The sequence below is a fragment of the Xiphias gladius genome, chromosome 10 (assembly GCF_016859285.1).
Source record: "Xiphias gladius isolate SHS-SW01 ecotype Sanya breed wild chromosome 10, ASM1685928v1, whole genome shotgun sequence".
Taxonomy (NCBI): Eukaryota; Metazoa; Chordata; class Actinopteri; order Istiophoriformes; family Xiphiidae; genus Xiphias; species Xiphias gladius.
The window spans coordinates 1448581-1460049 of record NC_053409.1 but is presented as its reverse complement, the minus strand read 5'-3'; the positions used below and the strand labels follow the sequence as shown (position 1 = coordinate 1460049).

The following is an 11469-nucleotide window of genomic DNA, read 5'->3' as shown; positions in this document are numbered from 1 at the left end:
TGGAAAGAGCAGTCTTTCAGTTTGCTATTGGAACTGGGTCAGAAAGACTGCATTTTATGAAAGACCTCTGCTAGAGTGCAAGGTGCAGTCTGGTGCACTTGTTCACTGAGAAGATTGAATTATAACATATCGAATATTTAATTTTTTAAAAATACAAACACTTTTAAATAATAATAATAATAATAATACATTTTTAAAAAGTGAAACGTGACAGCCCCAGTTCACAAGAATTTACCATCTGATGTAGAAGTAAACTAGGCAGGTTAAGGACAAGTGTGAACACTGCTATAACAAGTAACAACACTTCATTATGGTCTATTTTTTATCCAAAAGTACATGAGCAAGTTTGAGTGGATTTTTCCTTTAAGTTCCCAATAAAGGGCTGGGGGAGGTTTCCAAACTAACAAACAACAAGAGGCTGGGAGCATCGTTTGACTGACATCCATATCAAAGTAGTCAGAAGAGAATTAAATCAAGAGTAATTTCATCATTCAAGTGATTGGACGTGGTTGATTGACTTACAATTCATTTCCAAACACCTGCTTAAGGCAGGACAGTCTACATGATGTCCAGACATTTTAGCCCCAAACTGGAAAAGATTCTTCTTACAGTGTATTTATCAGATGATAACTTGCAGGCAGAATTTGTTTCCCCTCCCAAAGCCCCTTATTCTCTTTTTAAATAAATGTATGTAATACCAGCAATTGAAACAGCAGCAAAGACTGAACCACAAGTTAGTTCCTCTTAACATTACGGCATCATATATACACTTCTTTGTTTTCCCTCGATCTTTCACTCCCTTTCACACTCTGACATGAGGTAAAGTATGGCGCCCAAGTGCAATGCTCAATTGTGCTACATGTACAAAAAGGAAAAAAAAAAAAAAAACAACAAAAAACCCCCAAAAAACCTGCCAGTATGAGAAACCATAGTCCACTCTGAATAACGCAGGACTACCTAACCTTCAGCACTCCCACATACCTCTCCCTCCTCAATTCAAAAAAAACAAACATACGAGGTTGTTGGATACTGATGCCACTTGTGGCTGAAAAGATTATTTGTGATCCTTATTTTCATCAGTCACAAACAAAAATAGCGTGGGTGTGGCACCATATGAGTGATTTCACATTCTTTTTTAGTAATCCCTCCCCCTGTCCTTCATGGCTTCTCACGGATAATTAGTGTGTTGAGCCAGAAAAAAAGTCTAAAGGGCTGTGTTTTGTGTGTGTGTGTGTGTGTGTGTGTGTGTGTTTTGTGTGTGTGTGTGTGTGTGTGTGTGTGTGTGTGTGTGTGTGTGTGTGTGTGTGTGTGTGTGTGTGTGTGTGTGTGTGTGTGTGTGTGTGTGTGTGTGTATATATATAACAGACTGAGATGTGGAGGGGTATGTGATCGAAGGGCCAGATACATTCCAAATCTGAAGTCTGACAATTTCACTTTCTAATGAGGAAACCAAAGAGCACAGCCAAGATTTCAGGGTCTATATAGGTCACCTGCAGAGGGTCAGACACCTGCTTGAGAAATAATGACAGATTGCACTCTGTTTAATAGTGACATTGTAGGATGATGCACAGACGTTTCATGGTGTAAGTGAGTTTGCAATGATTTTTCATATGAGAAATGAGTGATTTCACAAATTCACACTTTATCATTCCCCATGGTTATCTGCAGGACCCAAAATTTGAAATATATGGCACCCAAAGAGAAATCAGAGAAATTCAGCTCTTGGCAGACGACAACGGCAAGGACAGATCAGTCCCAGCAAAGAACGCATCAACAACAATAAATGAGAAGGCCAAAGAGTCTGAGAACAGGAGCAACACATGCTGCATCTTCAGCCAATTGAACCTGCAGCAAATCACTGACATGACTAAGCACTTAGCTAGGAATATGAACCCTGTGAGCGCAGTATCACATGAAATCATCAAGGCTTTAAAATTAGATTCTAACTTAACGTAAACATAAAGCCCTGAGTAATATTACCTTAAAGCTGCATAAATAAATACTTTTCAAAACAACTGATCAAATGAAGACCTGTAGTATGAAAGGGTCACTCATGACGACTTTATAACCAACTCTGCAGGTCCCCTCAGCTCTACAGAACCTTTGAGCATCTTTCAGTTTGTCGTTTTGTTTTTACCTACTGCCAATTCTGCTCTCATCAGCCTCGTTTCCAGCAGCAGCAAGCAGCTGTCTCTGGTACACAAACACACTAACGGAGCTCAAAGCAGAGTGAAGACTGGACTTTTATCAGGTGGACAATATGTCTGTTTTCTGTTTACAGCTTCTTGCGCTGCCCCCCAGGTGACTAACAAATTAAAAAAATAAAAATAATGCAACTTTAACATCCCCTATCACTTCAGTTTAATATTATTCTTTACTGGTACATTTAGTATAACCAAATATATTTGCAATTAATCAAATCAACCACAAACAATTACCAAATGGGGAACCATTTGGTAATTCTTAGCAGGCCTTGGGCAGTTCATTACAAACATTCAGTGTTAACACATTTTTTGGACTGAGGCCCTATTCTGGGAGCTCAGCCTCCGTCTTTTTTAATGGATGGGTCCACCTTGTGACTGGATAGGTGTCTCCTGCCATCTCCTGTTGAAATATTTCATTGAAAGTAGGTTATTTAGTTGAAATTTTCAACTGTATCTATAACTTCAAATTATGATCAATTATTTCATTCAACAAGTTCCCCGTGTGATCATTGTTCAGTATGATTAAAATCCAGTCTATGCTGACACTACTCTCCCTCAGAGAAGGCACAGAGTTTTGTTTAAGTTAAAGACATGAGAGACCAATTACTGTGAATGTCGACTCTGAGAAACAGATATCTGTGTGCTGTATACTGTGTATGTGACATCTATTGCACATACACAGTAAAAAGACTACAGTATGTGTCACCATCAGAGTTACTGAATTGAACTGCAGTCTTGTCCACAAATGAACACTGAGTGCACCGTCCTTTGAGGTAGAAGCATTATGGTGGGATTACGTGACCGTGAATTATATTTCAGATAAGTCTCTTCCAACCCTTATTTATGAAGCTAGTTTTTAAGAAATAAATCAAGTATTTTCCCCTCTGCCTACGTTTTGGAGTACATTTAAGATTTAAGAGTGCAATCTGGTCACCTCTACAAGCACTGATCCTCATCTGATCAATTAATCCTGTTTGTTTTTATCCAGAACTCAAAAACACATTTTCAACTGATGAAACTAACAGCTAATGAATGTGTTTAAAAAAAAAAAAAAAAAAAAAAAGAGTAAGGTTTATGTGCAGAGAACACACTTCTTATTTCCCCCCAAAAATCATCAATTGTCAACCTCAAGTATGGGAAGGGGAAGGGACGACAACGCAGCTCTCCTCTACAGCTTGATGGCTGACGAACAGGACAACCAAATCAAACAGATTTCAAAAAAATCCAAAAACAAAATGAAAAAAAAAAGTCAAATAAAGGAGGTATTATAGTTACAGTGCAAAAAAGATGAGAAATTCAAGCTTAATACAAAAACATAGCACCAAATAAAAAAGAAAAAAATAAAGACAAGAAAATGCATGCAATTAACTGAGGTATTCAAGTGAAAAAAAGGGCTTATTGATGAGAAACAAGACATTTAGCAAGAAGCAAAATTTGTTGGAAAAGAAACCATCAAGAAAAAAACAAAAAGAAAAAAAAAAGCAAACAAGGCTGGTATCCTTATCCCTAGGAATTCAACCTCATAGTGTCACATCTGCTATAGCTTTGGTAGGTACGGGATGTGAGGAACACTAGTGTGTTGAAATGAATTGGCCTTTTTCACAAAGACTGTATTTGAAAAGATTCTGTGTGTCTTACACGAGTATCCAATTTGTAGAAAAGTCTGCAGCATGTTGTACATGTGATATGTCTTTCTCTTCTCATATCAAACTGGATGATTCGCTCCATGGAAAGACATTAAGTGTGCAAGAATGACTAATTCAATTCCATCCATTCTTGGTATCAAAACATGTTAAACCAAAACACCAAGATAATGCCATTAACGTCTGAAGTCGCTCTCACACACTCTAGATATATCCACTGATTTAGAACATTTATAGAAGCCATCCAGTTGCCATGGTTTATACATAAACTACAAGAACATGCAACCTCAAGTGCAGTTAAAAACTAGTTTAAATTACAGTAACTGGGAATGTTGAAATTCCTATCCGTCTTGCAGGATATGAGGGTGAGCCTTAGTATCAAAGGCCAAGAATATCATTCATGTATTTTATATTTTTTATATATATCTATATACTTTGCTACAAATATGATTTTGGTGTCAATGTGACCACACAATTCTCAAAATAACAGACCGTAATGGAATAAGTGCAAAAATTATTAAGAATACCATTTCAAGACAGATTTCAGACCGAAATGCCACCAGGTTTTTGTTCCAGTGGTATCTGTTAGCCATGTCTGCTATTAGCGTTTTAAAAACCGCTTTAAAACTGACTGGCACTAGTGCACAGGCTGAGGAGTTTAGCGTTTTTTGTTTTTATTTTTTTCTTCCTACATACTTTGATTTACACCTTTGATTGAACTATGTACAATCTAATACTACACAATAAGCATAAGCCTCATCTCACTGTCATAGAGGTTAACAAAAAAAAAAAAAAAAAAAAATTCAACTGAGGAATAGACACTTGCGACCTGACCTTTTTTAAAAACACTTAACTAATCGTTAATAAAGCACTCGTGATTACACAAAGCAGAGAGGGAAAGTAAGATTGTGTTTGCGCAAAAAATAGAAAAAAAAAAAAAAGGTAAAAGATCCAATGTGAAATCTGTCATGAGATCAGTCTGCGTCATTCGTTGCATCTCCACACAGTGTTCCTGGCTGCCTTGGTTGTGCCATCGCAGGCTGAAGATACAGGGCTAGCATTGCGCTGTGTTGGGAAACCAACGTTGCTTTTTCTCCATTAGCGTCAATAGCTTAGGTACTAATGCTAAGAGCTCGGAGGAGGAGCTCAGTTGTTTTGGACCTGAGGTTGATTGGCTTTGAGGCTGCGCAGAGCTCGTCGTGCCGCTGCTGACTTGGCGATCCGGTAGCTGCGGCCAACTCCTTTAAACTTGCCCTTACCGACGACCTCCACCGTCACCCGGACCTTCCCATCGTACGTTCTCTCTGCAGGGCTGCAAACAGAGGAGAGGTAACAGGGTTTCAGACTGTAGATCCAATAACTTCTCTGATTCTCTTATTTACGTAAACTGCAGAAAGACCGAGGTTTTTATTTGAAACAGGCTGATATTTCCAATTTCCCCTGTTCCCCATCGAATGCAAACTCAACATTTCCTAGATGTTTACCTGTTGTCTTGATAAATTCAGTACAATTTCCATTTCCCCAGCACTAATTCCATCAGGACAACAGAGACATGTCACACTCACAACTCTGCTGCTCTCACCTCTATAACAAATATTGTTTTCAGCCACTACTTACCTGGTATATTCTGTTATATTATGTTTTTAGAAACAATGAATCATAGAATCTTAAATCCTAAATTTAATCTAAATTTTTGACTCATTCAGCAGCCGAACACTTGGGATGTTCTACAATGGAAATCAGATATTGTTCAGAAAGTTCCTCCCAACACTAATGCAGAAGTTCCCACAAATGTGTTGCACCTGTAGGTTGCTTTGCTTTCACCTTCTGTCCAGTTCATCCCAAACCAGCTCAATGGGGTTTAACTCTGGAGACTGTGCTGGTCTTCCATCATGTGAAGCCACTTTCTGGTTCTGTTCATCTAATGTGTTGGGTTTTCTTGCTGCGGGATGAACCCCTGAGTCTGTCTTCCTTTGTTACTTGCCTTTTTCTCACCTTTCTGATAGCAATATACGGGACATTCAGAAAGACACCTTCAATTTTTTCACATTTTGTTATGTTTTAGCCTTATGCTAAAATTTAAAAAAAAAAGTAGTTTTTAATGACAAATAATAATAATTACTAAGCGAAAACAGTAATTTTCGCAAATTTATTAAAATGGAAAACCTGAAACACCACATAGACAGTGTTCAGACCCTTTGCTATGTTACTTGAAATTTAGCTCAGGTGCCTCCCATTTCTCTTGATCATCTCTGAGATGCTCCTGCATCTTGATTGGAGTCCACCTGTGGTAAATTCAATTGATTGGACATGATTTGGAAAGGCACACACCTATCTATATAGGTCTCACAGCTGACAATGCATATCAGAGCAAAAACCAAACTATGAGGTTGAAGAAACTGCCTGCAGGGCTCAGAAACCGGATTGTGTCTAGGCACAGATCTGAGGGAGACTAAAAAAATACTCTGCTGCATTCAATGTTCCTTAGAGCACAGTGGCCTCCATAATTCTTCAATGGAAAAAGTTTGGAACAACTGGGACTCTTCCTAGAGCTGGCTAACCAGCCAAACTGAGCAATCAGGGGAGAAGGGCCTTGGTAACAGAGGTGATCAAGAACTCCGGTCACTCTGGCTGAGCTCCAGAGATTCCTTGTGGAGATGGGAGAAACTTCCACACAATCCACCAACCTGTCTTTGTGGAGACGGAAGCCTCTCCTCAGTGAAAGTTTACAAAAAAGCAACAGGTGACTCTCAGACTTTGAGAAACAAGATTCTCTGGTCTGACGAAACCAAGATTGAACTGTTTGGCCTCAATTCTAAGTTTCCTCATGTCTAGAGGAAACAAGACATGATGCTTAGAACTGGTTGTTAAAATTTCAATTGGTTGCTTAAATTTCAACAAAAAATGGAAAAATTTAGGTGTTTTAAAACTTTTGACCAGTAGTGTACTTTTTAACATTTTGTTGTGTTAACTGCCATTTTTTCTGTCTGTTTATTATTCCTTTCCTTTTATTCCAAATTGTTTGTGTAATTATTTATAGACCAACATACATTTCAATTGGGGAAAAAAATATCTACATGTTTTCAGTTGCTTCCATTTTGTTTTTGAATCACTGTAAAATTAATATAAATAACTTAATTCCTGCAGATATTTCAAATTAAAAGTTGTGCAGCAGGTTGGATATATTCCAAAACTGACAGCAGATGCACACACAGGTCTGATAGGCAGGGCCATTGGGTGTCTGCATTGGTGAAAATGGGAACATTTTCACCAATGCAGACACCCAATGGTGAAATGTTCCCATTTTTGGCCTGAATGGTCAAAAGTTTTGGGCTCTGCATGGATAGACCACAGGATACTCACAGACAGGGGCAGATTATGACATTCGCATCACACAGACCCTCTTAGCTACAGTGATTTAGAAGGTGTAATTAGCAGTTCTCTGGCTTTTATTGTATAAAAAACAAAAAAAAATTGCAACAAAGTGTTGATTTTCCCTGAAAATACCTTAATGATGGGAAAAAATAGCAAGTATAGGCAACTGGAAATTTAATGACTGTATTCCCATTAAAAGAGAAACTCGGGGCTCACATGAGGAATCATAGTTCAGGTAATTTCAACTCCCTCAGGGTCTGACTGGCCTTTTTTAGCAGCCAGCCTTTACTGGCTTGGCTACTAGTTGAACACTGATTTTTTTTTTTGTTGAGAATTTACACTATGTGGATTTTGTTTAATGTGACTGGCTGACCTCCCACCAATATTGGCTAACGGCACATCTTGTTATTTCTGCTGTTTATAAAATTCTAGGATTATAATGCCCAATTATTTTGATTAATACTAACATGATTATGAGGACTACTGAAACTTCTGAGAACAGAAAAGGCTTATCATACATATACATTCCAATTAATAAAATAATGCTGGACTTGATATGATTGATTGTGCAACCCTATAACCATAACGTAACAAATTCATAACATTAGAAATGAACACTAACAATTACTTCTTAACACTAATGTAATTAACCTAGTTAAGTCTATTATGATTGGTCTGGCCTTTCATCTGTGCATTGGTACATGAATACGGTCAAAGTTGGAGAGAGATAATCAATATCTGATGCAGACAGATGCAGACATCAAATATTGTTGTGTGTAAGTGCTGATCTCCTACCTGAACTTAGCAGTTTCTGGTTCCATCTCGAGCAACTCCCTCACAGGAGACCGTGGCACATTGGCAGAGAATTTCTCTGGAAGTGGTGAGGGGATGGAGGGTTATGAGGTAAGAGCATCAGAAACATTCAATTCTGTCAACATTACTGGAAAAAATCCTAAATGTCACTCAAGTAGCCTGTATGAACTGCTCAACAATCATGACTGAAAAATAAAAAGTTTATAAATAAATAAATTGATGTGGTCTCACCTATAAGCGGCCTCATCATTGGATAATACACTTGCCACACCGTCTCTAATGACATCCTGCTGTCCATGTAAATTGCTCCGGCTAGCGACTCAAAGATATCCCCCATGGCCTTAGGGACTTCGATGTCCTCCTCCTTCTCCTCATCTTCTTCAGAGCGTCGCAGCTAGCAGGAAAAACACACAAGTCTGTTAGTTGATGCAATCATAACACATACACTTAGTTCTGGGTGATATGGAAAAAAATCCACATTTATTTGGTAGAGCTGTCTAAATATCAACGTTTAAACAGATCAGATCAATATACAAAACATTCAGGGTCAGCTTCTCCTTTTTGGCCAGTGCTGACAGTGGCTTTCATTAGTTAAAATGGATAAAAGTCGGAGCTTTGCTCAGTTCTTTGATTTCTATGTTATTATCTGCTACAATAAAATGGAAACAGTTGAAACAAAGCTGTAATGTTGCCATCTGTATTATTGCAGAGTCATTTATTTATCAAACATACAGTACTACCCAAATTGGAATGGTTATGAAAGTGCACTAGGAAGCTGTATTATTTAGGTAAATATAAGTATCACATCGGACTTGGCAGATACCCATTATTAAAGGACTCGGATCGGACAATTACTATTGTGAGACGATGTACACCGATCAGCCACAAAATTAAAATCAGTGAGCAGTTTTAATGTTGTGGCTGATCGGTGTATCAGTGTCTACTGTCAGAGAATCTGACACACCCTTTATGCCATGGTAGCTACACATGATCGACAAATTAGAGGAAAAACCTGAAAAATGGGTGGAGAACCGGGATGACAAGGCCTCCATCCAGAGGACACTAGGTTTCACTGGTTTGATAAGTATGAAGATTTTGTGAATCATATGCTGTGGCCTTCGCAGTCACCAAATCTCAACCCAATCGAACACTTTTGGACTGAGACAGCATTCTCCACCACCATCATCAAAACACAAAATGAGGGAATATCATTTGGAAGAATTGTGTTCCATCCCTCTAGTAGAGTTCCAGAGAATTGTAGAATCTATGCCAAGGCACACTGAAGCTGTTCTGGCAGCTCATGTTGGCCCTACACCTTACCAAGAAACTTTATGTTAGGTTTTCCTTTAATTTTTCACACGTCTCTATTTCTTTAATATTTCTGGGTTTTTATAAGACCAACATGATTTTATTATAACTTTTGCAACAATGTGATGACATACTTGATTTGATCTGTATTCACTCGATTAACCAAGAACAGACATTCATTCTAATTATTTTATCCACATGCAGTTTCTCCACTGATTTTCCAGAAAATACACTGTAATAAAACGTGTGAATATTTTGATATAAAATTACGTATACTGTGATAGCGGATTTTAACCAGATTCCACAAACCTCTGTCTAACAGTATACTCATGTATACTCACAGTATACTCATATACATCTTCCACCTATTTACATCCCCTATTCTCTTACTCTCCATTGCCCCTGCTGCATCTGCTGAAGCCTCACTAAGCTAGCAGCTCAAAACAGTCCGGCTCTGAACCACTGACTGGACCATTGCTGACAATTGCTTTTAAGTTGCTCTTAAACCTTTTCAAAAAGATTTTTTTTTTTTTAAAAGTAAAAAAAAACAAAAAAAAACTCAACACCATTCACTGACAGACTTCAGCCTGTTAAAATACTGACCCTACATGTAACAGTTTAAAGCGTGCTATATTTGGTATATTGTTACTCTTATTTGATAAATAGTGAGCAGCAGAGTGGTACCATACAACTGCAGCGCATTTCTTTATTTATTTCAGCTGTTTTTTGGAGTATGTTGTGTATGTGCCTTCTGTCCCTAAGGCATTAAAGTACCTCTCAAGCAGAATGAGAGGAGATCTGGTCCCAAGATAGCCATTTCCAGGCAAATTAAATCCAACTGCATTTTCTCTTCAGTTCTGAAATCATTGTAATAGATTCATAAAAGCTGACTGCCTTGTTATTCAGGCAGATCTTTTTTGCATCCTGACTATTACTTATGGGGAAACAACTACAATAGCAAAGATTAGGTTTCTTCCTACAGGCCTTTTTTGTTCAGTACAGAGGCTAGCTGTTTTCATGGTTAAAACAGGACTTACCTCAGAGTCCATGCCTTGCATCTCGTTCTTCTCCAGCTGAAACTGCACAAAGTCATCGATGACGTGGAAAAGCTCAGGTGAGATGGCCTTGAAGTACTTGTGGTAGTCATACTTGACGGCCAGAGAGGCAAAGATGGTGTTGTTGACGAGTGCTGAGCGCAGGTCGGTTAGCACACCAGGAGAGTGCTGTCGCGGGTCTTCATAAAGGTGCTTTGTTATGAGGTAGTCTAGAATTGCATCACCAAGGAACTCCAGCCGCTGGTAACAATCTGAAGAGAAGGCATAAGAAACAACTTGTAGCCAGTTTAACACTAATGATTAACCAAGCTGGGATGCACCATGGAAAAGTAAGGTGTGTCTTTGTTAGTAAAACTTGAAAAAGCAAAAGCAAACAAAAAAAGCAAACATCACTGCAGCATCGCAAGCTGTAACATAACTCCGGGCTCAAATTAGGGTCAAAAACATTTCGAGCGATGTTTCAAGTGATGTTCACAAATAATTCCAAAATTTGAAGTTTTAAATCAACCTTTGTAAACCTGTAAAATAAAACTGCACAAACACGCACAAATTCAAATTTTTGCATGTGTAAAGAAGATTTACATTTGTAAAATAAAAGAAAAAACAAAAAAAAATTGACTATGTCAATAAAATTTGTGAACAAATTATATCAGTTGTGAGGTTGCACAAAGACACACCTGTGAACATCTGTGTACAGATACAAAGCAGAATTTCCTTTGCACAGAATCTGATTAGACAACGACAATCCAATTACAAAGCAGTGTCAAACTGTCCAATAAGTTTTGAGTAGTTTGCTGCTTTGTATCTGTACACACATGTTCACAAAAGCACTTCCTTTTTCAATGTCTTTGTGAAACCTTATCACTGATACCATTTGTTCAGAGATTTCATTCAGCCCCCCTTTTTTTAAAAACAAATCCAAACCTTTTCTACACATGTACTTTTTTTTTTTACAAATATAAATTGTTTCTACAAATAAAAATATTTTCTATGCATGTGCAAACTTGAATTTTGCAGGCAGATTTAATTTGCAAAGGCTGTTTTAAAACTACAAGCTATGGAATTATTTGT

The 11469-nt window shown here is 37.9% G+C and overlaps 1 protein-coding gene across 3 annotated transcripts in view; it reads right to left on the bottom strand.

Annotated features, from left to right (window-relative positions):
- Positions 1-4802: 4802 nt before the first annotated feature.
- Positions 4803-11469, bottom strand: part of dicer1 (dicer 1, ribonuclease type III) — a 43589-nt gene continuing 36922 nt past the window's right edge. For 2 of the 3 annotated variants that reach the window (XM_040138065.1, XM_040138066.1), the window contains 4 exons: positions 10381-10649; positions 8267-8429; positions 8018-8093; positions 4994-5159 (listed from right to left, as the gene is read on the bottom strand). In XM_040138065.1, coding sequence (XP_039993999.1) covers positions 4994-5159; positions 8018-8093; positions 8267-8429; positions 10381-10649 — 674 coding nt within the window. Of the gene's footprint in view, positions 5160-8017; positions 8094-8266; positions 8430-10380; positions 10650-11469 lie in introns of all 3 variants that reach the window. The other variant, XM_040138064.1, reaches the window with a different exon arrangement.